At 31.2% G+C, this 27,364-nt stretch overlaps 1 protein-coding gene across 12 annotated transcripts; it reads right to left on the reverse strand.

Annotated features, from left to right (window-relative positions):
• On the reverse strand, positions 1 to 24,714 carry LOC143071988 (uncharacterized). Of its 12 annotated transcripts, XM_076246725.1 has the most exons (25): positions 24,558 to 24,714; positions 23,108 to 23,218; positions 22,690 to 22,824; positions 21,982 to 22,032; positions 20,768 to 20,878; positions 19,598 to 19,747; positions 18,907 to 18,966; positions 17,791 to 17,814; positions 16,358 to 16,633; positions 15,327 to 15,359; positions 14,328 to 14,360; positions 13,766 to 13,795; positions 13,119 to 13,145; positions 10,852 to 11,202; positions 9,255 to 9,296; positions 8,230 to 8,361; positions 7,966 to 7,989; positions 7,312 to 7,341; positions 6,741 to 6,917; positions 5,720 to 5,767; positions 4,829 to 4,894; positions 4,497 to 4,613; positions 1,859 to 2,089; positions 792 to 923; positions 1 to 123 (listed from the first exon to the last, which is right to left on the reverse strand). In XM_076246725.1, the coding sequence occupies exons 1-25, from the start codon at positions 24,652 to 24,654 to the stop codon at positions 50 to 52; spliced, it is 2,562 nt and encodes an 853-aa protein (XP_076102840.1). In that variant the 5' UTR covers positions 24,655 to 24,714; the 3' UTR covers positions 1 to 49. The 12 variants fall into 12 exon arrangements, with proteins under 12 accessions (XP_076102840.1, XP_076102845.1, XP_076102842.1 ...); XM_076246730.1 differs by lacking the exon at positions 18,907 to 18,966; XM_076246727.1 differs by lacking the exon at positions 13,766 to 13,795.
• Positions 24,715 to 27,364: the final 2,650 nt, after the last annotated feature.

Genomic DNA, 27,364 nt, shown 5'->3' on the forward strand with positions numbered 1-27,364 from the left:
TGAGATCAATATATTTTAATATGAAAAATGAGTAAGTAATGCTATGATCCTAGTAAAATTCTAAAGTTTCATCTTCTTCTTCATAATCTCTTCTACCAGCTGATGGTGCAGTAGGAGAACCACCTAAAACATCAAATGTTAGATATAGAGTTTTTTTTTTTTACATACAGATATGATGTATAATTTTTGATAAACAGATGCATCTAACATGATAAAGGATCTTAAAGAGTTATTTTTTCATGAGGCAAACTGTAGTATAATTTAATTTTTGTGACGTAATAAATGGTCTTTCACCATTTGACCTTTTCTTTAAAGCAAACTAGACCATGTAATTAGTCTGATACCTTTCAATTTAGATAATGCACAATTGAATTATGATATCAAAATGTATTATAAGTTGCATATCAAATCCATAAATTTATCAGTGTTGCGTATACACGGTCACCATATATATTAGATAATCTTCTACAATGGTTTTTACCCATATCCTAAAAAACGACGTCTTTCCAATTGAAAAATGGTTAAATAGCGGGTGTCAAATAAAGATTTACTTCAAGTGCCGAATTTCACATAAGCATATATGTATGTATATCTGAAAATGCGCGATTTGTTAAGAATGTTATTTGGATTAAAAATGCATCATTTTTGGGGCCCTTTACAGCTTGCTGTTCGGTGTCAATGTGTTGAAGACCGTACTTTAACCTATAATGGCTTACTTTTATAAATTGTGACTTGGATGGAGAGTTGTCTCATTCCACATCTACTTATATCTTTTATCACTTTAAACTCACCTTTACATAAACTACAGAATTTCATACAGTTATCCTCTCTAAACAATCTATAGAGTGGATTTGTACAAAGATCTGCATCATATTCGTTACAGTTGGGAATCTTATCTACACATGGCATTGGAGAGGTATTCTCTGTCAAGTAGAAAAGAATATTCAGTATTTTGCTAAGCTTTATACTGCTCGAAAGGTGCATACATGATTTATTTGATTATAAAGGAAAAGAAAAGATAGAAAGGAGCTAAAATGTTCCCATGTCTCGACGGTTTATCGATTTGATTTTGTTTTATAGTAAGATCAGAAACATCTACTAATCCGTTATGACACCTGATCACTGACTTTCATCCGTCAGATTTAACATACAAGTAGGCAATTCAACGATTGTAAGTCATGAGGCAGCGACTGTTTATCCACCCGGGAAACATCGGTTTAAGTTGAGTGAGTGTGGTTTAATTGTGGTTGAAAGTTGCTTGTAGTTGTGAATGTGGTTTAATTGTTTTTGAAAGTTTATTGTATCTTTCTTTTAGTCTTGTTGTTAGATTGCTGTTTTTCATTTTCAATTTCATTAAAAAAATAATATTGCAATTGTTTGAAATTAAGTTGTTGGTTTTTTTCTCTCTCTTTTTCATTGCGCGCGTCTGACACACATTATTATAAAGTTGGTATATGTGATGAGCTTATATTTTATTATTATGTATTTCCAAATAATGAAAATACAATGTAGATCGAAATGCAAAACTGTTGCCGTACAATTATGGTAACTTCGAACGTAAGTAATAATTTAACTAACACTTTCCTTCTTTACTTGTTATCTTATTACTTATTTATGAAATAACAAATATATTGCAAAAAACATTCATTTTGAATCTATTGTTGTATGACGATAAAAATAAGGTTTCAAAGAAAAAAGTTTAAAAAAAAATTCCAAAGTTATAACAAATAAGATGTATGGCTACTTTCATAATGGTTAGTAAAAAACCATTAGATATATTGAAAAGCAAAATTAACAACAAGCGTATTTTGTTTCATTGTGAGGCGTTACTTTAGTGTGCACGTACCCTTTCTCATACCTGTTAAATCTTTGATCGTATTATCTGAAGAGTCGTTAATTGATTCCACTTGCTTACAAAAAGCAACATGTCCTACGTAATCACAGGTTTTTATGACGTCATTCCACGCTAGATTAGCAGGGCATGTCAATTCCCTTGGTATAGAATAAGCACATTCATAAAACTTATGACAGTCTTTAGGATGTCGGATCAATTGTCCGTTGTGGTTGCAGGTGATATTGTCACTTCCAGCTTTAAAATTGGGGAAAGAAGCACATAGTAGTTTTTCATTAAATATGAATGTAACATCATATTGGAAGCGATAAAAGACCATGGCTTCTGGGTGAAGAATGGAGAAAATTTTGGAAACTTTCAAATTAGTAAATGACCGTAACATATCATTTTATGAATGTGCTTAGTCAATGAGTGCATATCATTGTCTCTTGTAAAAATGTTTGGCTGGAAATCGACAAACCATTTGATAGGGCGGCACACAAGTTGAAAATAATAAAATTATGTGAATGTTTGCTTATCAATCATTTCACCAAGAATTCACGATATTTGATCGGTTCCCGTCATATGAGAATTTAAAATTTAATGTGAATGTCTAAATAAGTCCTAAAATGAAAACATGTTTTTTTTAACATATATTCACTTGCACAAAATGACACGTACTTATTTTTAACTTTATCTTCTGATTTGGCACAATTATACCACTAAAGGAAGATTGTGTTGTTGATACTCAGAATAGAAATATTATTCATTTGAAAGCAAAGATATCCCAATGTCACCAATTATGTGTTCAAACGTGAATCGATGTTTGTATATTGATGCGTGCAATTCAACGTATAGCACAATGTTTCAAAGCGTTCAAAATTTCCGGTGAGTCGGAATAGATGAGATGAAGGTTATATTTAGACTTTTTTCCCAAGAAACAGCATCATGTATAAAGTGTTACTTATACAAAACAATACGTTCATTGTAATTTCAGTAAAGGAAAAAGGTTGTTTTGTGTTGCTTTTTGAATAATTAAAACAGTTTTAAATTTTAAGCTTAATGGACTGTATAGCAAGAAAAACCATACCCTTTATATCTTCCTGTGCATATTGACGATTCTTAAATATAACATTTAAGAAAAATAGCAGGATATAAAACGCTATAACTCCGAATCGATATGTTCAAGTGCAGTGTGCAGTTAGACTAATAAACAGTAAAATTGTTTTTAAAACTTCAAGGTAGTACATAACTGTTTCTTGTTGGTCTGTAAAAGGTTTGCTAGTTCAATAAACCAGATGACAAATTATATTGCTCCCTATATATATAGTCTCCGTTTAATGTGAGAAACGCTTATAAAGTTGTTTATCAATTTTGTGACGTGATTGTTACTAATTGATTAGCTATGTTAATGTACCGTTCAAATCCGAAAAGTTTAAAGAAAGAGACATTATCCAATAGACGACCCTTGCTTACGAGTTTTCACTCCGTGACATTTCTACCAATCTTATTCAAATTAGTTTGTGTATTTGATAACAACTCTTTAGTAATATATATATATATATATATCAAATAATAACCAAAATTTTGTTGGAATCGAATTTAGTTTTAACTATTTCGTGCACGCTTATGAGTACCTTCTACTTCGGTTTACAGCAGATTCCAACGAGTATGAAGCCACAGGTAGATTCTTTGGTTAGCTTCCTTGCTAGCTCAACCATGAAATGATTATTACCTTAAATTGTGGAGGAGCATAGCACCAATTCATCATCCAATGAAAACACTCGTATCACCTGTTTGTAATATGTATGTTTCATACAAACAGGTTTACCTAAACAACTTTGCAAATTAAATTGTATTTCTTATAGTCTTTGATTGAATTAAAAAGTTCTTTGTATTACAATAAATTAGAGGCGAGGTACGGTTTATATTTTGTTCAAGGATGATAATATTTAGTATTGATTCAATGCTAAACAAATGGAAATTTTATAGAAAATCTACAGCATTTCCCCTTGTACTCTCATGTTTGGTTAACTTTTCAATGCAACGAAACTATAAATGATAATGCTTGCTCGAAGTTTCCCCTTTGTATATGTACAAAAAGGTCCATCTCTATTATTCATTATCTTTGCTGTTTTTATACTATTGCAGTTTGAAAAATTTGTTATTCAAAGGCAACAGAAGGGGTCATAAACCTTATATTTACGCAGTGATTGTACCATTGTAAAGTACATACACATAACTGGATTTATAAATGAACTGAGTTATTGATTGAAATAAAATTGGCAAATCAAACACACCTACTACCTTCTTGCGAGTTGTAATTATCAATAAATTTTATAAATTTAGATTGAACACTTTTTTCAAACTGACTTGTAAAAACAAGTAAAACTAGTTTTACAATGTTTATATTCTATCACTAGTTCTGATTGGTTCTCTGTTTAACTATTGACTCCACCCAAAGGCTTGTGTACCTTACATAAAAATGATTTCACGGTTAAGCTAGCAAGGAAACTAACCAAAGAATCTACATGTACTCGTTTGAATCTTCTGTAAGTCTAATCGGATTTATTATATGCTGCAACTAAGGAATAAGAAAGAAAATCAAACGGACTTGATAAATAAATAATGTACTGTTTATTCCAGATCAAAAGCAATTACTTACGAATACAGTATCCACAGTATGCCCTGCATCTTACACTAGCCCATGGCTTATACATGCTATCATTGACACAAATCTTTTCTGGAGGATATACTCTGCAATTTATTAAATCTTTGCATTCTGAAAAAAAAAACAGCCAATCAAACACAATGTAAATTAAATAAAATTTCTCATAGTCGTCAGAATAAAAAAGGATCCGAAAAGGGTTCGAATAATAATTAAACCATAGGCTCTTTACATAACATTTGATATTGATGTGACACGTGACAAAATTTCAGCTTATATCATTGCTGATTTGTCAAAAAATGACCAATGAGAAAATATGTAAACAATACCTGTATCTGTTTTGTTAGCATCTGTATTGCTGTACTTGTCTGTTACGTTGATGTTTGGGTAGGTCACTACAAACAGAATGTATATACATACTAAAGCATATTACATTGCAAAAATTCGGCATAGTCTACCGGAGACTATTTCATATAAGGGCAGAACACTTTATATGCAATTCATTCTTGGATGTTTCTTTGATCTTGTCGTTTTTCTTTACCCCATTCGTTGTAAAAGAAGACATAACACGTGCTGGACTACTTCTTTCATTCTGTCCGGTTGTTCGTGCGACCGCAAAACCTTGAGTAAACCGTTTTGGCAATAGTTCCTTGGCTTGATAATGCTGAATTGTAGCGTGTTTACAATATTTGAATCCACCGTACTCGAGAAGCTGAAGCTTTTTGCTGATGTATCAATGAATAATACACAGCAACGTATGTCTAGACCCGGGTTTGGTAATGTGTTAACATTTAATACCTTTTTCTTTGAGTATGTATGTGTTAAAAAAAACTGGACTCTCTCGTATTGATTCGTTTGTTTTATATCCTCCTTTTTCATTGTTTAACATATAGGCACTTACATGCACGTTTCTGTACATTGTTCAAATACAATGTGCGTTTTGTCGAATTAAATGCTTTACATATGAATGGATATTTAGATAATATGAGCATAATAAATGGGATGCAGTAACGGTAAAGTTAAAAAATATATTTTGAATGTATCTTCAGGTGAGTATGATATGTCTAACTGTAACTTTTGTCACGATGTCCATCCAGAAAATTAAACAATATACGGTTTCAGAATGAATTTCCGGTCTCGTGCGTACTAGAAATTGAATTCAGAAACATTTATTGTGTGTATGTACTGAAATCAATAGCATACGTCATTATTATCCCTACCTGTGTTTGTAGGTGGTGTTAATGTACCTGGCATTGGTGTTGTGTTCGCTGTGAATGAAATATGTATGATTATCACTTAGTAGAGATTTATCGTTTAATATACCTTATCATGAAAATGACCAAAATCAGAAAATTAAAATAAGAGTAGGTTTAATCAATCTTTTACAAAATAAGTCTTAGGATAGAATCACAAACTCTTTAGGATTTGGTCAGTACATTATTTTGTTGACTTTTTTTAAATTAAAATTACTAAATATAAAAATATAACGCTTTTTCCAAGGTAATAATGACTAGCATTTTATGTGTAAAAAATGAAAAAAACAAATATTGTGAACAATTTTATGCATTCTTTATAATAGTTTGTATACCTTGCTCTGAATTTTTAACAAGCAAACATACAATGAAACATACACATAGTAAAGCAGTATGCATTGATTTATTTTGAGAATATCTATATTCTTTTTTCGTGATTCTAATAAAGAGCAGCAAATCGAGGGTAAAATCGATGACAAAGCATTTCTTAAAAATCTTTTTTTTACCAAAGTATAAGATACAAGAAACCAGACTTTTTTGTCTTAAGACTCATTTTAATTTAAGATGTTTTTATCACAGAAAAATAATACGAAAACCGGAAGCTCGTTTGAAAAATTTACATTGATGCATATTTATTTTAAATTGACTGATTAATTGAAAAAAAATAATTTACTAGATTGTGTGGGCATTTGTAATGTTACTAAACAACTATGATAAAAATAATCCTTGAATATTAAATATAAAACTGTTTACATTTGTATTTATAAATGTAGTATATTTCTTTTGTGTTCAACTAAATGCATCTTTTGTTAAAACAATTAACTAGTTGTCAGGGGAGATAAACATTAGTACATATCTTTCTTCTTATTTAAAAAATACAGCTTTTATTATAACCCATAATTTTTCCTTCGTATTTAATCGGTTTTGTATCAAATTGTTTGTTCACTACACAATGGGACATTTCACCTTTATTTGAATGTATACTTACGTTTGGTTGGAGCTGGAGGGTTTGTTTTAGGAGGATTTGTCTTAACAGGGGCTGATGTGACAGGAGCTTTGGATGACGGAGGGTTTGTTGGAGCAGGTGCTTGTGTTGTTTGAGGTTTGGTGGGTCCTTTCATGGTTGATGAAGCTAATGGCGTTGGTGGTACTTTCATAGTAGTTCCTTGTGCCAAATGATAAATGCATGGATAAAGCAGCACGCAAAGCAAAAACGAAATTAAGCAAGCATTGGAAAGGTTGTAGAAGTAAAGCAAAAGCTGAACTAATAAATAGTGGTGCACCAGAAGCAGGTTTAGAAATTATCCTTCAAGAATTAACCTCACTAATTTCGACAAGACATTTGTTTTATATTCTATTAATTGAAAGAACAACGTACTGGAACATATGAATTCGAATATAATTTGACTTCTATGAATGATTTCATTTTATTGAAATCGTCGCATGATATTTAATTTTATGTCGTTCATTATTTGTACTCTAATTCATTCTAGCCATTGACATCCTTTAGATTAATTGCTAAACATATTTGTTTTAACAGGTTGTTGCAATTTACTGACCTGAATCTGGACCGGACCCTGTTCCGGCAGCTGTAATTAATAATATTATTTTTATCAGTTGATATAGTGAATGAATGAGAAAATCAACGTTTTACATGGCATCATATGTTTTGTAAAATTGTTGAAAATATACATTATCAGAATTTATTTATTTATTGAAATGATTACTTGTTTGTCTTAAATTATTTTGATTTTTAAGACATAATCATTGATAAAGCTTCAAAAAATAGACTGATATCAAAAATACTGAGCTCCAATTCAAACACATCAAACGATATGGAAAATAACTGTCAAATTGATTTTTGAATTGATTGGTTTGGAAATTTTACAAAAGAAGTAAAAGATACCAAAGAGATAATCAGATCCAACAGTTGATAACAAATTGACAATAGCATGGCAAAACAAACTAAAATGAAGACAAAACTATTTTCTTTATTTGAGGAAAAATTGAAAACAGCATGTCCAAAACAAACCGGCTGAACTTAACTGTTGATAAAACCCAAACAAACCAAAAAAGGCTTTTACTAAATTACCCCTACCAAAAATCAAGACAAAGACAGCTGATAAAACCCAAACAGAAACTAAATTACCCCTAACAAAACATTGTTGAAGTGAACTTAATCTTAATTATTATTCATAGTTTCTTTTACTTACATGTTCCGTTCTTTGTTCCATTTCCTATAACATTAATTCATGGTAGATATTATTTCTATTTTGGATGTTAGCATTTGAATTATTTGTATCAAATGTTGTTGACGTAACAAAAAAGGAGAGAATTTCTAAATGTTAATATCGTTCCAACTTTTAATTAGCATGCAAATTATGCAAAGGATCTCATCTAGACAATATACAACTATTTATCCTTTCCTTTTATTCTCTTAATGCTGGTAGTGTATTCAACAAAATTAGTAACCTTACCTGCTGTTGAAACACTTCCACTTCCTGCAGTTGATCCAACCATTCCTGAACCGGAAGTTGTGACGACTGGACTGGCAGTGGTTCCAACAATTGGTGGTTTACTATTATTTGGTTGAGATCCTGTACCACTATCTATAATGAGTGCTTGTAATGTTACTTTCAAACATCGTAGAGAACATAACTATTGCTTCATTGTTAGATAGAGATTTATCGAATTTATCAGATTCTAGTGTTTAGTAATAAATTTGCACGAAAGAACGGGATTTATTATATCATTTATATATGTCCCGAGATACGAGTTGTAATAACAATGAATATTCTAGAATTAACACTTTTTTTTAAACTGCTTACAAAGTAGACAAATGTATGTGCATCTGGTTAGTTTCTGTTTTTAGACCATTTTACCCAATTCTTATCTTAAAAACTGTCAGAGTGAAATATTAAAAAGCACCCATTGTATCAAGTTTTATTTGAGATGCACGATAATAAGCTGGATAAAAACTGAGCTTAATAATGTATTTTGACATAAAAGATTTATTCTTGTTCTCAGTAAATATTACAAAAAGTAGTTTCATGTGTATAAGATACAGGATAACTTTATTTGATTTTTTTTTTTTTTTTTTTAGTTTTAACGCCACTTCTAAGCATCGCTTTTGGGCTATTTCGTAGCGGCCAGTTTTTATTTGGTGAGGGCAGCCGGAGTGCCAGGAGAAAACCACCGACCTTCGATAAGAAAACTGACAATCCTATTCAATTAAGATTGGAGTCGAGTGCACCCGCAGGAGCGTGGTTCAAACTCACAACCTCAATGTTGACAGGCTAGTGATTACAGTAGTAACTACTTTGACCACTTGGACACCGAGGCCCCAAGATTACTTGTTGTAACATGTATAATTAGCTTGTATGAATGATCCCCAAAGCCAACGTTTGATACATTTTTACTTTGTTTTTGTCAATCTATTCTCGCATTCAACCATAAAGAGCCTCGTTTCCAAAATATATTATTTTATTTGTAATTTATTTACCAGTATTGTTTCCGGTTGCATTTGTTGCTGCAGCTGTTGGTGCTGTGAAAAAAAAAAACACTTTATAAAATATTTGGACATTGACGCTATGAATTATGTTGATCTGTTCTTATAACAACTATGTGGTTTCTAATTCCTTAACTTGTTGCAAGAAAATATATTAACTTATATTATTGCATAAGCCAAACACCGATTAAAATACTAACAGTTTGGGGTGATTGGAAATATAAAAAAAAGTAGTTCACAATTAGAATTTTATCAAATTATTTTTTTTTTTTATTATTTATAATCAAATTTTATCTGTCAGTTATTCATTTGATGGAATAAATCAATTCCTGACAATTTTGTAGTTTCATTTAAATATATAGCAGCAAAATATCAGAATACATTTTAAGGACATAACAAAATTTAATTACAGTATAGATTGACCTAGTCTATACAAAATATAAACACGGACTTAATATATATAAACATTAACACATTTTCATAAATGGCACCAACACAATAATTCTTTTTGACAATATTAAAAAGTAATAAAACTATATTTAGAAATACACAGAAATTATATATGTAAGTTCGTATGATTTTGATAAATTGCATGGATATCAACAAAAACTGACTATGCGCTAATCGGCTTTGTTCATTGATGAAGGTCGTATGGTGTACTATATTTGTTAATTTCTGTGTCATTTGGTCTCTTATCAAGAGTTGTCTAATTCACAATCATACCACATCTTCTTTTTTCTATCTATTTGAAGCAACGAAACCTTAATATGTCGATAACACTCTGAGTCGACATTAATAGGCGGATCCAGAGGGAGCCCTGGGGTCCCCCCATTATTTTGGAAAGTATATAGGAAATCACTGATGCATGACTGGCGCGTCTCCTAAGGGTTGTCAGTGACCCCCACCCCTCTCATGAAAATTTGTAAATCCGCCATTGACATTAAAACTTAATGTTGTTTAACTTGCGTAAATTGTTATACGACAAGGCTATCGTATTATAATGATAATGGTTGATTGCAAATATGACTAACTTTGTTCCAAGGATGCATCTTAATTTGAACAACTACTCATTTTTTGTATATAGTTTATGCATGTGAAGCGCTTTTTCGTGTTAAAATCACCATGAGCGTCAAAGCTGAATATTTGGAAGTCAGTGATTTATGAGAGCCGAATCAGTTAAAGAGCTATATGAGCTATGAAGTTTTAAAAAAATAATTGATAATATTAATAGTTTTTAAGTGCATTTAAAATTATGTGCGTGCACACAATATGTGACTACAGAACAATCCCCGTCTGGTACGCTCGTGACCAAATTTGGAATACAATTATTTCTGTATATGTTCAAGAACGTTTAACAAAAGGGCAACAGCTAAATAATAAAAAAATGTTCAGGTCAATTTTGACTGAGGGAGTTACAAAATTGGTTTTAGAATAGTTACATAGACTTATACCGACAGTTTCCTTCTCGGTGATCGAATTAACCTAGACTGTGTATTTGATTAGTTTCAGTCGATTTACCACTAATTTCCTAGTAAACAATTCTTCGAAAATACTTGATTTTGAACGGAATTTTTAAATAATTAGTACCTACCTTGTGTAGTTGCTGGTGGTGCTTGAGTTGTTACTGGAGCCTTTGTTGGAGGTTGTGTTTTGACTGGAGCCTTGGTAGGGGGTTGTGTTTTGACTGGAGCCTTTGTAGGAGGTTGAGTTGGGATTTCTTTTGTTGGTGGTTGAGTTGGAGGTTGTGTTTTTACTGGTGCTTGAGTTGGTGGTTGTGTTTTCACTGGTACCTGTGTTGGAGGTTGTGTCTTTACTGGTGCCTGTGTAGATGGTTGCGTTTTTACTGGCGCCTTTGTTGGTGGTTGAGTTGGTGGTTGTGTTTTTACTGGTGCATTTGTTGGTGGTTGCGTTTTAACTGGTTCCTGTGTTGGGGCTTTGGTACCTTCAAATAAAAATTATTTGAATAATATAATTATACAAAGTTATATGAGTTTGAAAGTTTCATATTTTTTTACAGTGTTGAATACCTCAAATCTGATTGAATAATGAATTCCTAAAGAAATCAAACTAAAAACTCCCATTTTGACTTTAAAGCAAGGAACACCTTCACGTTATATTTCATCTAGTGTATGGATAAAACATCACCATCTCAATTAAAAGGGGTTCTGTGTTCAAATATCTCTGTTAAACAACGTTTCCTACAAAAAATGCCTTTCCGATTATCGAAAACTGTATCTAACTTATTTTAATTTTCGTTTTGTGTTTCCTTAGGTTTGCTTACCCGTCGGGAGCACCTGAGATCATCCCCAGTTTTGGTGGGGTTCGTGTTGCTTAGTCTTTAGTTTTCTATGTTGTGTCATGAGAACTATTATTTGTTTGTTTGTCGTTTTTTTCATTTTTGGCCATGGCGTTGTCAGTTTGTTTTCGATGTATGAGTCTGACTGTCCCTCTGGTATCTTTCGCCCCTCTTTTGTTGAATAGACGTTTTCTAAACATTTATTTTTATTGAAAGATTAAAACCAATCTAAAGCTCAAATACAACATTTTTTTATCTAACAAAATTAAAACACAATTATGATAACTAGAGGCTCTCAAGAGCCTGTGTCGCTCACCTGTTACTGTATTTACTGATGTCGGCCATCTTGGTTGGCAGGCAGGGTCATTAGACACTTTTTTTTAAAAAAAAATACCCTTGTAATGATTGTGGCCAAGTTTGGTTAAATTTGGCCCATAGTTTTAAAAAAGAAGATTTTTGTACAAGTTACAAAAATGACGAAAAGTTGTTCAATATTGACTATAAAGGACAATAACTCCTTAAGGAGTTCTCTGACAATTTTGGTCATGTTTGACTTATTTGTAGATCTTACTTTGCTGAACATTATTGCTGTTTACAGTTTATCTCTATTGATAATAAAATTCAAGATAATAACCAAAAACTGCAAAATTTCCTCAAATTTACCAATTCAGGGGCAGCAACCCAACAACCAGTTGTCTGATCCATCTGAAAATTTCAGAGCAGAAAGATCTTGACCTGATAAACAATTAAACTCTGTCAGATTTGCTCTAAATGCTTTGGTTTTTGAGTTATAAGTCAAAAACTGCATTTTACCCTTATGTTCTATTTTTAGCCATGGCGGCCATCTTGCTTAGATGGCCAGGTCACCGGACACATTTTTTAAACTAGATACCCCAAAGATGATTGTTGCTAAGTTTGGTTAAATTTGGCCCAGTAGTTTCAGAGGAGAAAATTTTTGTAAAAGATTACTAATATTTACGAAAAATGGTTAAAAATTGACTATAAAGGGCAATAACTCCAAAAGGGGTCAACTGACCATTTCAGTCATGTTGACTCATTTGTAAATCTTACTTTGGTGAACATTATTGCTGTTTACAGTTTATCTCTATCTATAATAATATTCAAGATAATAACCAAAAACAGCAAAATTTCCTTAAAATTACCAATTCAGGGGCAGCAACTCAACAACCGGTTGTCCGATTCATCTGAAAATTTCAGGGCAGATAGATCTTGACCTGATAATCAATTTTACCTCAATGTCAGATTTGCTCTAAATGCTTTGGTTTTTGAGTTGTAAGCCAAAAACTGCATTTTACCCCTGTGTTCTATTTTTAGCCATGGCGGCCATCTTGGTTTGATGGCCAGGTCATCGGACAAATATTTTAAACTAAATACCCCAAGGAATATTGGGCCCAAGTTTGGTTAAATTTGGCCCAGTAGTTTCAGAGGAGAAGATTTTTGTAAAAGTTTACGGACGACGGACGACGGACGACGGACGCCAAGTGATGAGAAAAGCTCACTTGACCTTTCAGGTCAGGTGAGCTAAAAAAGAAATGACTCACTTTGGTTATCAGGTTGTGGAGTTGTTGCTAAAAGAAAGCAAACACATATAAACCAAAGGTTAACGCTATTTCAGTAAAACAGAGTTACATTTAAATATCAAAAATACTTCGGGTTTCATTTTTTTGCACCAAAAATGTAATTGTGCCACGACATTGATTGAATCCCAATTGTTTAAGATGTTGTAAGCCAATAACAACTTTTTTTGCTCGCTTGTGAACATAGTACCAATATTTCATTAACGGCGAATTATTCTTGATGTTATATTTCTTGTTCTTAATTAGTTACTGATTTTGTTCATTCATATTTAAGTTATATCAGATTTGGTTCTCATTTTACAGTTCATTGTACATTTATGTCTTTTTCTTATTGTTTCACTTTTTCTGGTTGAAGGCTAATGGTGAGTTATTTCTGGTTGAAGGCTAATGGTGAGTTATTTCTGGTTGAAGGCTTATGGTGAGTTATTTCTGGTTTTACCATTATGTTCTCTTACGTTAATCATTGCCTGCCCATTTTTGATAGGGTTAATAGAATAAAGAGCAATAGGCAAACAAATATATAGAAAAAATACTGTACAAATTACAGAACAGAGAAATGAATGACCCCCATCCTGTCAAAGAAATTGCACGTTTATTATATTAATGTTTACCTCCTCCTGCTGATGATCCGGTTCCGCTTCCTGTTAAAAAAAATGTTTAGATATTTAAAAGAATAAAAAGGCGAGAAATATTTTTTATCGTCAAATTTCATAATTTGAATTATTCTATGGTATCACTTTTTATTTTTCAAAGAAAGAGATCATTTTCATAGGTTTTCTGATAAAAAAAAATGAATTAAGTAAATTCTTGGATTGGTTAATTCACACTACATAGACCAAAAATATGTTATGGAGATAAAGTAGAAAATATAAAGAACTATATCTTTTCTATGCATTCACAATTCGTTTGATGTAACACCATGGACAATTCATTCAATAAAATGCCATTATCAAAGCATCTCCTACACTATCTTTTTCAACGAACTCACAAATAGTTGTTTTGCTAGATACATTAAAAATTATGATCGAATGATAACTCCTTAACATAATTGTTTTTATACTTTACGTCTACACAATTTTTGTTTTCTCTTATTTTGTATTACTTGTTGGTGCAAATAATATAGGCTACTTCAATGACTTACAATGAATTCTAAAATAACACCTAAAAACTTACCTGTACCACCTTTAGTTGTAGCTTCTGGAGCCTCTGAAATAATGTATTGGTATAATCAAAGGTATTCTTATTTTAATTTTATTTTGTTTCGTTTATTTTTTCCAAATACTTTTGTTTTAAAAAATTCACATCTATAAAATGACAAAAGCTGATACAATATTTCAGTATTTAACTGTTACTTTTAAAATCTCTCTTGAATACCTTCCAATATAGAGAATAGCAGTACATATATTGTTTATTTCCAGCAGAATGGGTTATTTCCCTTATCTCGTTCACTTGACTGATGTTCCCCTAATTTGACATTTTAACCTATTGTGTCTATTTGTTTTGTTCACACATCGTTGTCGATGTAACGGATTTTTATGCGACTGTCATACAAGTGAGGGGATTAGCTATCTATATAACCAAGTTCAATCCACCATTTTCTACATTAGAACATGTCTGCATCAAGTCAGGTATATGACAGTTTTTATCCATTCGTCTGATGGTTTTGAGATATTGTTTTTGCTATTCACTTAAGAAATTTTCCTCGGAGCTCGGTATTTTTGTTATATCACTATTTTATGGCCTACGACTGTGATCTGTTTTTACTTATTTCATTCACCACATAAGAGGTATGACAACTGATTTTTTTATTATTTTAATCCATGATGTACACGCGAACACATTTTGTTTTTGTTTTAGCCAGAGAATTGTAGGATATATATGATCCAATGGATTTCAATTATAACCATTGTGTTTACTTTATTAACATCTACAATAGTACATCGGAGTAATTGTTTATGTTTGGCAGGTAAGTTTTGTAAAAACTTAATATTCTTGTATCCTTGATGTTTGTCATTATTTTCATAAGAATCAGAATTAAAATCCATGTAATTGTTTCTTTTATGACAATGCATCAAACGAGTATATACAATATACATTTATTTCAGAAGTTGCTCTTTATTATATAATGGAAGGCAAGTTTAATTGGAGTGTTATAAAAAAATCATATTTTACCTGTTGTGGTCAGTTCACTATTATTTCCAAAATCTACAAATAAAACGAACACATCTAATGTCGCAAACATGAATTTCTAAAAGTGCTAAGTTAACAAATTCAAATCCTTCGGGTTCGTACATGTGATTGTTTTTGTTGTTATCTTTGAGTCTATCTTTTTTTTAAAATATTTGTCTGTCAATAATAGATATTTAAATGTTCTTTCAAAGTTTGTGTTGCCTGTGAGCGATAAGAAGCTAGACATATTGTACCGACATTGTTTTTTCTGTCATAAAATATACAGAAAACAACGGATTGCACCAGAAAACAAGGACAAAGCACAGATAGAAACCGACGATATAACACCGATAAAAACAGACGGCTAAACACAGATAGAAAACAAAACAGCAGAACACAGAGAGAAAAAAAAACTTAAAAACTGTTTGCTTGCGAGATGTATTTAAAGTTGTTCATTCTCATGTACGACCACACCTAAATAGCCTTTAATTCTAATAATAGTATAACAAAATGATCCTAGATGAATGTAGTATTTTACCACATTTTCAGTTTGACTTAGTTTTAATAGTAAAATGGATGAAAAACATTCTGGTTTTAGCAAATTTGAAATATAATACATTGTAGCACTAAAAAAGGCATATAACTTTTTTGTATATGCATTATGGGTAGTTTACTACTTACAATTACAAATGTAAATACATAAATACATTTTTTTTTCATAAGCCGATGTATTTTAGTAACTTATTTTTAAATACAGTAGTAGCATTCAGCAATTTTAGAAATATTTAGTTAAGATAACAAGTATTAAAATTTTTAACCAAGTTGATGAAGTTTTTAGAGTCTTAACTTTTTATAGTTGATTTAATGTGTGCTTTTAAACATATTTTGGTCTATTTTTAACTTTGACAAAGTAGTAGTTTCGTGTTTGTACGAACTGAGTATATTTGTTCATACATGTAAAGCGCTTATAGTAATTGTAGTGTTATATAATGCGCTATACAAATGCCTTGTAATAAATAATAATTGCATATTACCAATAACATTTGGTTGTTTTTGTCCTCCAGCACTTGATCCTATTGATAGAGCATTGTCTTTAGGTTTTGGTTCGGGTGTTGTTGGAGCCTCTGTAGTAGTTGTTGGTTGAGGAGTAGTGGTAGTTGGTTGAGGTGTCGTTGTTGTTGTTGGGGCTTCAGTTGTAGTAGTTGGTGGTTGTGTAGGTTTTGGAGTGGCTTTAGGTTTGTCTGTTCCAAAGAATACATTATTTCCTTCCGATGCACTGGATCCTGCTCCAAGGTTTCTTCGTTTTCCACCTATATTAAAATTAAAATATATTTTCGAGACATGCATTTATTTACTTCGAGACATATTATTCCTATTCACAAATATCAAATAACTAACATATACCTTTAAGATATTCTATTTGATTTATTTTTCTTTTTGTTACACTTTATCGTTGAAAAGCAGTAATTTAATTTGAATTATAAAATTGTATGAGGATAAACGTAAGACAAAATGATAAGAATTATGAATTTCTAATAGGTTTAAAAGCAATCAATAAAATAAGGTTAAACCAATATTGATCTAAACACAAAAAGCACACATAGACAATGTATCCTTTTCATTAGATACGTACAAGCAAGAGATACATTACTTGAAAAAAGCATATGATGATAGGTATTTGAAAAATGACAGGGGAGCTATATTGCAATATTTAGTATTACAGAAGCTGTGCACACCACTGGATGTTCTATCAATTGCTATTATAAATGATCAATGAAATGACCATAGTGATTATGAAAAGGGAGAACTGTTACACATTCACAATAGATGCGTAGTCAAAGTTTAAGTTATGGTTTCTTTTGTTCGTTACTAGAAACAAAAGAAGAATCATCTAGTCGGTCATATGTTGGCGAACATTTATTATTAAGATATGATAATTGTCCACAATTTATGATGGCAACATATATGGATACATGAGGCATATGAGTTAACTGTGTAATCCCTCTTTACCTAAAGAATTTATAATTATTAATATCATTAATTCATTAAAAATATTAGCGTTGAGAATCATCGTTTTAGACCTTTCGTCGAAATATCATGATACAATGTTTCGTAAGATCAAAACATTCAATTATATCAATTTCCTCGCTGTTATGAAATTGTTTATAGTGTTTCAGTAACTATCTGAGGCTCTATATAAAACATGATATTGAAATCGAACGAAATATAAGTAACCAATTGACTGTTTCGTCATAGGCACTAAATCTTGAAGGGAAACAGCTTTAGATTGAATAAACAACAATTTATTACATAAACCCTAAATGAAGTGCTTAATTATATTGATGAATATGTGACTTTACAATGGGATGAAAGATGAATGAAAATGACAAGGAAAAACATATATTCTATTTTTATTTGAATGATATAATGTTTACATATAATGCATGATAAATAATTAATTATTTACCAGGGAAAGGAGGAGCCATTGTTCCTACAAATAAAATAGAATAAACATTAAAATATAATTGACAACAATTATTGAAATATTACTTGTGAAACTGAAAAAAGCTACCCCCGAAATCAAAATAAGTCAAAAAAAGTCTTACAATATGATTCGGTAGGCGATTTCTATTACGAAAGCCTCTTTGTTAACAAAGTTTACTATTCTCAAAAAGGAATGTATGAAATTAATATGTTTCGTCAGTATTGCTACATGTAACTCATTTTAGCATCTGTTTTTTTTTCAAATAAATTATTGAGTTTAATAATATAGTTTATCAACACAACTAACAATCTTGAGCAGCTAAACCAATTGGTTGACGAATACATACACATATATACTAGTAGTTGAATGTTGCAATCACTGTATATTATACTGGGGTGAAATATCTAGGTATATCCTGCAATTTGATTTGTTACCTAAACAGAGGCCCATATCCAATGTGAAGGGGAAGGGTAAAATTGAAAATAAGCGTTGAAAGCAAGACACTCCAGTATACTATAACTTTTATTTGATCTTCAAAAGCGATATTGATTCATATTCCCTGTCAGTGGCCAAACTAAAACACTAACAGGGAGGGAATTTAAACCCGCAATCCCTTGTCAAGATCCGGAATAAAATAAAGTAACAACTTCACACAAATATATAGTAAAATGTTGTAATCACTGTGTATTAACTTCAAGAAAACATCACAGGGAACAAGGAATTTTATACCGGTAAGTGTTGCCTAAGAAGAGAGGTCACTACGAGTCCAATTCGGTTTAAACCTGTTTAAGCAAATTAAAATCCTATCTTATACAAAAAAATATATTAACATTTTGCATATATAATGGGATAAGATGAATGTTTGTGGTTTTATTTTTTTATGTTTTTAAAATGTATCATTATTATTTATTGAAATCTAAACAAAAAACAAGTTTAAAAGCAGTTGGACGACTATGAGAGATTTATATTCTTTTTCTTCATATATGTGATGGGATGGAAACAGAATTACCATACTCACTAATTTCCCGGCTCATCAAAAACTGTGACAAGAAGAATAAATGGAACCTAAAAACGTACCTGAAGCGATAAGTCAATTACCTGAACCTTGTGGAAAAGGTGGTGCAAATGTTGGAGCAGAAGTTACAGATGGCTGATTACCTACAGTGGCATTAGAATGTTGAGTTACGATTCACAATGTTCTTACTATATTTAAAACATAAATGAAGTCAAATATTTCCAATAATACTTTGAATTGATAACTTTGCATGTATCTTTTTAAAAAAATGTGATGTCTTTCAAGGTGTAAAAAAGATCCCAATTTTGAGGCTCGAACACATGGTTTGCAAATTTCCTGACCCCTATCCTAATAAATAAAAATGATCACCTTTTAATTATTTAGAGATTCGCGAGCGAGAAGAACAAGCTTACATTATAGGATGATATATAACATTCAAATTTATAAGCTGCACAGTACATTATAACACGCATGGAAAACAGTGAAGTCAACAACACAGTGTTTACAAACAAACAGCAAAACAAAGCATAAATTAACAGGATAGAATACAAATATAAGATGGAACATTATATATACAAAATAACAAGTGGTGGTGTATACCAACATACAAAATAGACCGTTAAGTCAAAAAAAAAATAACTATTTTGAAAGTTTTCTTGGATAAACAAATTGCCTATAGTAATGGTTTCAAAGTTTTACGTATTTCAAAATAATTTGCGTAAAAAAACTAGTTTCGATACATAAATTGTGGATGGCCGATAGTCGTCTGCTTACCGCTACTACTTCCGTCAGAGCAGAAACCACAATATTTATTACAGTTTTCCTCCGCCCATCCTTTGTACTTCGTGTTTGTACATGTATCTTTTTGGTACCGATTACAATTAGGTATAACATCTCTACATGGTGGTGCAGGTGTAGGAAGACCTTTAAGATATACATAAAAAATGTTATACTTTATATGTCAGTTTTAAATTCATAAACAGTTAATGCGATCAATAGCCATACTGTTAACTTTTGACGCTATATTTGTATTGAACTGTATCTTTACACTTATTCTACAACCGAAATTTAATCCCTTTTGCTCATTAGTTGATTTCCTTAATTCATTTGATAAGGTTACCTAGAGAATTCAATGGTACAAACTATTACAAAGCAGTGTGTTCAATTTTTTTTTATCAATGACACAAAGCAAGATATTCCACTTGATAATGCCAATATTGAGAATACCTTATATGATTTCACACGATTTTACTACAATTCTGAAGATACATAATAATCTTATTTTTGAAAACACTCATTTACTGTAAAATGTGTAATACTATAGACCAGATAAAAGTTATGGTCTAACATTGCCTTAGTTTACAAAAGCTTTACATGTGATGCTTGTTTGCAAGTAGAAAATTACGAACGATTTAGATCAATTTTAGTATAATTTTATTAATGTTGTAAACAAACATTGAAATACAAATTATTTAATCATTAAGATACGTTTTATAAACAAAAAATGTGCATGTGGGTCTACGAACTAGTTATGTGATAGTAACTGTTGTCAAACATTAAACATTGTCAGAAGGTATCTTAAGATATGTCACTATACATTGTAGGGGCAAGCTAGAGTTCATTCAAAAGAATGTTATAAAAAAAATACTATATGCATTTCGTGCATCTTTATGAAATAAAACTATCTATGGTAGGATTGTTTGTTTGTTTGTAAACAGACGTTTTAGCTTAATATCAGTTCAAGTAATCTGACGGATTTGTATGAACTTTGTCCCTTTCCAGATCATTCTAGGTATGAAGTTGAATAGCCGATTTACCAAACCAGAAAAATCTGGAAGATATGTGCATGCTCATCGACATCCTCAACGCTTCGTATAAGTTATTAAAACTTGCATATCAGGAAAGTGTTTGTGATAATACTATTGCTATGTTATGTACACTCACCGACGCAGAATCCACAATAACGTCTACAGTTCTCCTTAGCCCAGCTGCTGTATTCTCCAGTACAAGAGGATTTACCATACAATTTACAATCATCAAGTTTATCAACGCATACTGAAAAATAAAAGTGAAGCGTTAAATATTTTATACGACATGCTTACACAGTCACGTTATCGTTTTCGTTATGTTTCTTATGACATTAAGCCAAGCTGTTACTGATTTCTTAATGATGTGGAACTTTCTTTTCTTTATTGAGCTTATGTCGGTGTCTTTACATATTGTTCTTTCTGTAACATAACACAATCCTGATCAGACTATATTTAGTTATCTGGGAATTTGTTTCACGTAACAATAGTTTATTATAGAAAGAAAACGCCATCACATTTAGTATTTGTTTTATATAAGAAGATGACGCATGATCCAATGAGACAACTCTCTTCATATAAGAAGATGACGTATGATCCAATGAGACAACTCTCTTCATTGTTTTGTTCTGATGATTTATTTTTATATAAATTCTATTTTTTTCAGTAATGTCATAATTTTGAATAATACTTTATAATGAGGTATTTGTATATTTTAAGTTAGAACGACATTTATATTGAAGCAAAATTTGGTATCGGGAATAGCATATGAGCCAAATATAGGCAACAGTAGTATACCGTTGTTCAAAAGTCATAAATCGATTGAGAGAAAACAAATCCGGGTTACAAACTAAAACCGAGGGAAACACATCACCTATAAGAGGAAAGCAACAGGAACAACAGGAGCACTGATAAGCAACAAAAACACAAGTTAACATACATAGAAACGAACTATTTGATAACAACTGACATATTCCGAACTCGGTACAGCTCAACTAGTAATAAATACAACCCTAGCTGTAGCTGTAGCATTAAAAATACACAAACATTATTCTAGTGAGTATATTAATGTTTACACATTCAGATATTTTATTGATTGATGGATGTTTACTTATCCTTCATTGACAGATGTAACATACATGTTTAGTGCGACCACAGTTTTAAAAGTTATAAAAAGTACAGCTTCTTACATGTGACAAGGGAAATTGTTCCGTCTCTGTCGCCATTTAGTTGTACTGAAAGCTTAATGTAGATAAAAAAAAAAAAGTATATTCATTGTAAAACAGAAATTTAATTGCACATTGTATACAATATGACTTTTTTTAATTTTTGTTGTGTAATGTATATACTTACATGCTGGCGGTAAAGTTGTTACTTGACTGTCTTTTATGGCAAGCTGGGCCGCTGAAAAAAGTATAAACATATTTATAAATACGGTAGTGGCGAATTATATTTTACATTCATACTTTTTGTTGAGTATTTCTATCTTGAAATATAAGTTAATAAGCATGTTGAGAACAGTCGAAGGTTACCAATTTTAAAACAAGTTTTCAAAAGACAATAATTTGGATTGATGCTATTTTATCTTACTACAAAAAATAAGCTGTGTTATAATTTTTGCAAACGTGTACAATGTTCGCCCTTTGTCTGCTTTTAAAATGCATCTTTTATATATAAGAAGAAAATAGCGTTTACATAAACCATCATGGTAAATTAGTATGACAGTATATATAAGAAGGCTTTTCATAATCTACATCAAATAACATGTTCTAAAATTGTGTGGAACTGTTTTTCGACCTTTTTCTTAGAAGAAATGCATTAATGAGAAACTGCAAATATTTTTCCAAGCATAATATGTAATTGTTTCTCGTCCTTTGTTTTGTTTGCATGGCTCTATGTTTTGTAGACAGTTATTCATCTGAAAGTCTTTATGCTGATTTTATATTAAATAGTCATATTTGCACTGAGATTAACAATATTCGAGTTGTACGTATATAGGCTTTATTAACTTGAATTACATAAAAATCTATGTCTGGATTACTTGTATATTAAAATACTTACGTGTACAGAGTCGGCAGTAGTACCGACAATTATCATAGGACCATTGTCTGTATGCGTCGTCAGTACAAACACTTTTTTGGTATGACTGGCAATCACTTTTGGTGTCTTCACAAGCCGGTGCTGGGGTTGGTGGACCTTCATAAAACGAACATGAATGTCACTATAACAAAAACTCGCGTTCTCGAAATTATGCGGTTGTTCTTTTTTTAATAGCCAAATTCCGAAAGTTGGCGACACGTTTTCTAGCAATATCAATTGGTTTAAAGTAACATAATAATCTTCTCACCAAGTTCTGTTAGAGCTGTCTTGCTCGAGAATAATGCTTCCCGCGTAAATCAACTTCGAATTCCATAACAGAAATTCGTATATTTGGTTACATTGTTAATGTTTTTGTTTGTTTCTATTATAATGGACTTACCTACGCAAAATCCACAATAGTTTGGACAGTTGTCCTGTGCCCATTTTTCATATGGTGCTTGACAAGAGTCTTTTTTAAATGCAAAACAATTTGGTAATTTGTCTTTGCATTCTGAAATAGAATTAAAGAAGAATTTTTAAATCAAAGTTGGTAAAAACAGATAAACACAAGGTTAAAATGAAACACACCAAACTGTATTTGAATCTAAACAATTCTTAAAAGACTGAACATTAAATTATCAACATAGTTTTCAAAATTTGAGACAATTGACTGCAGTAATTTCAGTACTATTCAAACAATACGCTTGCAGTCAATCACGATCTGTTCAGTATATATATGACATTAATCAATGATTATATGATAATTTAAAAAAACTAGTTCGAACTTATTGTACTTAAAACTAAGATCTGTTTCAATATAAACGACATGATTATACGTCCAAGCATTGTTGATGAAAATGAAACCTAAATTTAGCTTTTGATCATTAAATATAAAATGCGATTTCTTGAAACAGGTCACATACAGAACACTTCTCAATTGATTGTTGGTGGCTTAAATACCAGTTGCAAATATTTTATGCATGTTTATGTTGATAAGGGGATACGGGTTACTTTTGTTCATAAATGGCTACTATAACATAAAGGGATGGGACACATTCAAAGTCCATATTTTTTTATTAATCAAATATTGATTTCCTCGCGTATATACTTTTTGACCCCTTTAGTACGTGACCTTACATATATCGTTGGATCACCTAATGAAAACAAGACCTTCTGTTTTCCCACGCACGTGTCAAATGTTACATTTTATTTCCAATTTTGTCAAAAATGAAACATTTGCTTTCTCCAAACATGGTCAAAACTAAAATATCAATAGAACTTTTATCATGAACACAATTATAAGCCAATCTTGAAACAATTCAAATCGTCAACATATTTATTAACTGAAATTGGCGATATCATATTTGCATATTTGCATAAAACAACATTAAAATATATAGGGACTGTCCAACAATTATATTCAACTTCAAGACATTAATGTATTCATCAGAGTTTTGATTTTTGTCCGATGGTATTAATTTTTCAAAATGCATTTAAACAGCGTTTTTGATAAAAACAAGTATTATTTTTTAGACAATGTGACATAAAATGAGTTGGTTAAAATAAGAGACATGACATACATTGCTGTTATTCTGATTTCGCGTCAAATGACATTGTGCAAAGACATATCATATATCTGCAATATTGATTTCGCTCGAAGAGCATTCACAATTTTTGCAAATCGATATCATATAACGGTAGTAATGAGTTCGCAAGAAAGAGCATCGTGTCAATCTTTTATGTACACATATATAACTCACTTTGCATATTTCTGTAGCGAAATACAGAAAAGAATAACTTATTTCAAAAGAATGGTAAAAAAAAAACATGAACTATATTTTTAGGCTTACCAGTTTTTGCTGCTTGTGTTGTTCCAAAAAATAACTGAAATCCTTGGCCATAAATTTGAGTAAAGGCCAAAGACAAAAATAATAAGGAGGTCCACATGGTGTACTGTCCGATGCTGAGCCAAGAGAAAGACTGAAGAGATAATGACTACATTTTAAACTTGGAATTTAAAGACGATAAGATAGCGCCATATGTTGGGTTCACGTACGATATGACACGAAATAGTCACCACAAAGTTGGTCAAATCAGTGTAACCTATATATTTAATCCATATCCTTCTTATTGTTATGAATAAAACAACGAGAGAGTTCTAACGGTGCAAAGAAAATAAAAACAATTCCAGGTGTTTAGAATTAATGACGACGAAGGAACATAGTGAAGTAAATAGGTCGGATCTTGGATGAGTTCGTGTGTAAACTTTTGGAAAACAGTTGTATATAATCACAACGTGTTTAAACAAGGGACAGTTTTATCTCTTGACTTTTTGCATAGGCACGTGTCTATTGTTTAAAACTGAATACTGTAAATTCAAAAATACGATATTGCGTGCATTTATTTTTGCGATTATTATTATTTGAAGAATGGATAAAAATGTCAAAAGTAATTATTTCGACTTCAAGGAAATCAACATGCATGCAGATATATGTATCAGATATAAGAATACGCGTTTTTGTTATTTTCATGGCAACACTCACCCAGTTGCATTATTCGTATCATTGAAAAAAACTTTCAAACTTTGAGAAACGATGCTAGTCCGCCGGAAGGGGGCGATAAATGACCGACCCGTGTTAAGAGAGAGCAACATCTCTTGCAAGTAAGAGACATCCTTGTACATTTCGAAAAAGGAGTAGAATAGGCCGCATTCGCACCTGTAAAGTGGAAAAGGGATTATATAAGTTGTAATAACTTGTTTCCCAATCCACTATAAATGTTTAAATTAGAATAAATTAAAGGTACAAGCACTTGTTCATTTAGAGAATGTAAAACATGTTTATAAATGTAAAAAGTAGTAATGAAAGGGAAAGAAAGGATGCTAGAAACTGTATCAGCCAATGATTGAAATTGACGTATCCAAAAGAAAATCGGAATGAAAGACAATCATATCAACTGATATAATAAGATACAAACAACACCGACAGAGGTGTACTCATTGTGACTTACAGCTTTAGTTCAAAATCAAAGCTGATCTGATACACAAATCACGTGGCTCTAGGCTGTAATATATATATATATATATATATATATATATATATATATATATATATATATATATATATATATATATATATATATATATGTATTCCTTCGTATGTACATTTATATTTAAACAATAATATCTACATGATTTGTATAAGAACTATTTGATTAATTTTGATGCTTTTTGTCATGGAAACCTTCACAGGTTAATTTCAGTCTCATCCATGTAGCGTGAATTTCTCCCACATGAAATTCACGCGAATATCACCTCAAACGAAATTATAAACTCACGTGAAATCAGTTTATGCGAATTTCACTTGAATCTCATGTGAAACTCATATGACTTTCGCGTAAAGCGAGATAAAGTTCATTTGTGATTCATGTGAATTTCATTTCACGTGAAATTCACATGGACATGTTCATGTATAAGCTCATTTGAGTTGAATCTCACGAGAAATTTATGTGAGCAAATTTTACATGTGTATAGGAAAGAAAAATATATAAAACAAATTACACGCACGTTGGTGAATTCTCATGTTTTGACTTTTTCCAAATTAGTTTCAACTTTGAATGGAAATGGTAATTATTTCTAAAAACATATTTTCAGGCCAAGTATATGCTTGAATGAAAGCATATTTATTAACATAATTTCTGGTATGATGTAAACTAGAAAGCTGTGAATTACTATAATAATTGTCTTCTTATTAACTTGATACTCATTGTCCGTTTTGAAGAAATAATCAGTTTGAATATATGAGTTCGCATAGTGATAGTACTTCAGTCTAATTCTTGTCTGTACTTATTGCAGAATCGCGTAGAAAAATCTTTCCGTTTTATCACGTTCAGAAGTAGGTTTGTTTTGTACTTGTTTTCGAACCTGTCACTAAATTTATATCACACCACAAGACCGTTCAGTTCATATATAGTGCTAGAAAAGTTCAATGACACGTTAATTTGACATTAAAAACATTCAAACAAAAGCGGATATTATTATATAAGAACCCCAGCCTTGAGTGATAAAGTAGCGCAGTAAAGGAGCGTTATATTTTCCGGTCTGAGCTAGTGTCGGTTTGCTGAAGAGGAGACTGAAGTCGAAATCATTCGGAGATCCGTTAAAACCTTTTAATATGATTTGGCACATTGCTATATGCATGAACATGTACTTTTCTTAACGCAAACCATTTTTTTTTAGTCATGGAAAATGTGTAAAACGCAGATATGTAGGATAAGAAATTAAAAAAAAAAAAAAAAAAAAAAAAAAAAAAAAAAAAAAAACACACACACATTACACGCACTTTTGTATATTTTTCTGTTGTTTTTTGTCTTTCTTTTTATAAATAAATTCCAACTTCGAAGAAAGGTCGTCAATAAATTCTAAAAATCATATTTTCAGGACCAGTATGCATGAATGTTGGCTTTTAAACTAAAATGCTGCGAATTTCTATTGTCTGTTTCTTAAACTTGTTACACTTATTGTTCGTTTTGAAGAAATGATCAACTTAAATATATGAGTTCGCATAGTAAGTTCTTATCTTGTTAGTTTAGTACCTTTTGCTGAATCGCGTAGAAAATCTTTCTGTTATGTCACGTTCAGGAGAGATAGAGTTTGTTT

This window comes from Mytilus galloprovincialis, chromosome 4, assembly GCF_965363235.1.
Source record: "Mytilus galloprovincialis chromosome 4, xbMytGall1.hap1.1, whole genome shotgun sequence".
NCBI classification, from domain to species: domain Eukaryota; kingdom Metazoa; phylum Mollusca; class Bivalvia; order Mytilida; family Mytilidae; genus Mytilus; species Mytilus galloprovincialis.

What these genes read in the sequence shown, in the direction of transcription:
- LOC143071988 (XM_076246725.1), bottom strand. Translation starts at nt 24,654, where the DNA reads ATGTGGACCTCCTTATTATTTTTGTCTTTGGCCTTTACTCAAATTTAT. An exon ending in AACACAAGCAGCAAAAACTG is followed by an intron (nt 23,219 to 24,557) that starts GTAAGCCTAAAA and finishes ATTCTATTTCAG; the next exon opens with AATGCAAAGACAAATTACCA. An exon ending in TGGAACAAAGAACGGAACAT is followed by an intron (nt 7,342 to 7,965) that starts GTAAGTAAAAGA and finishes TATTAATTACAG; the next exon opens with CTGCCGGAACAGGGTCCGGT.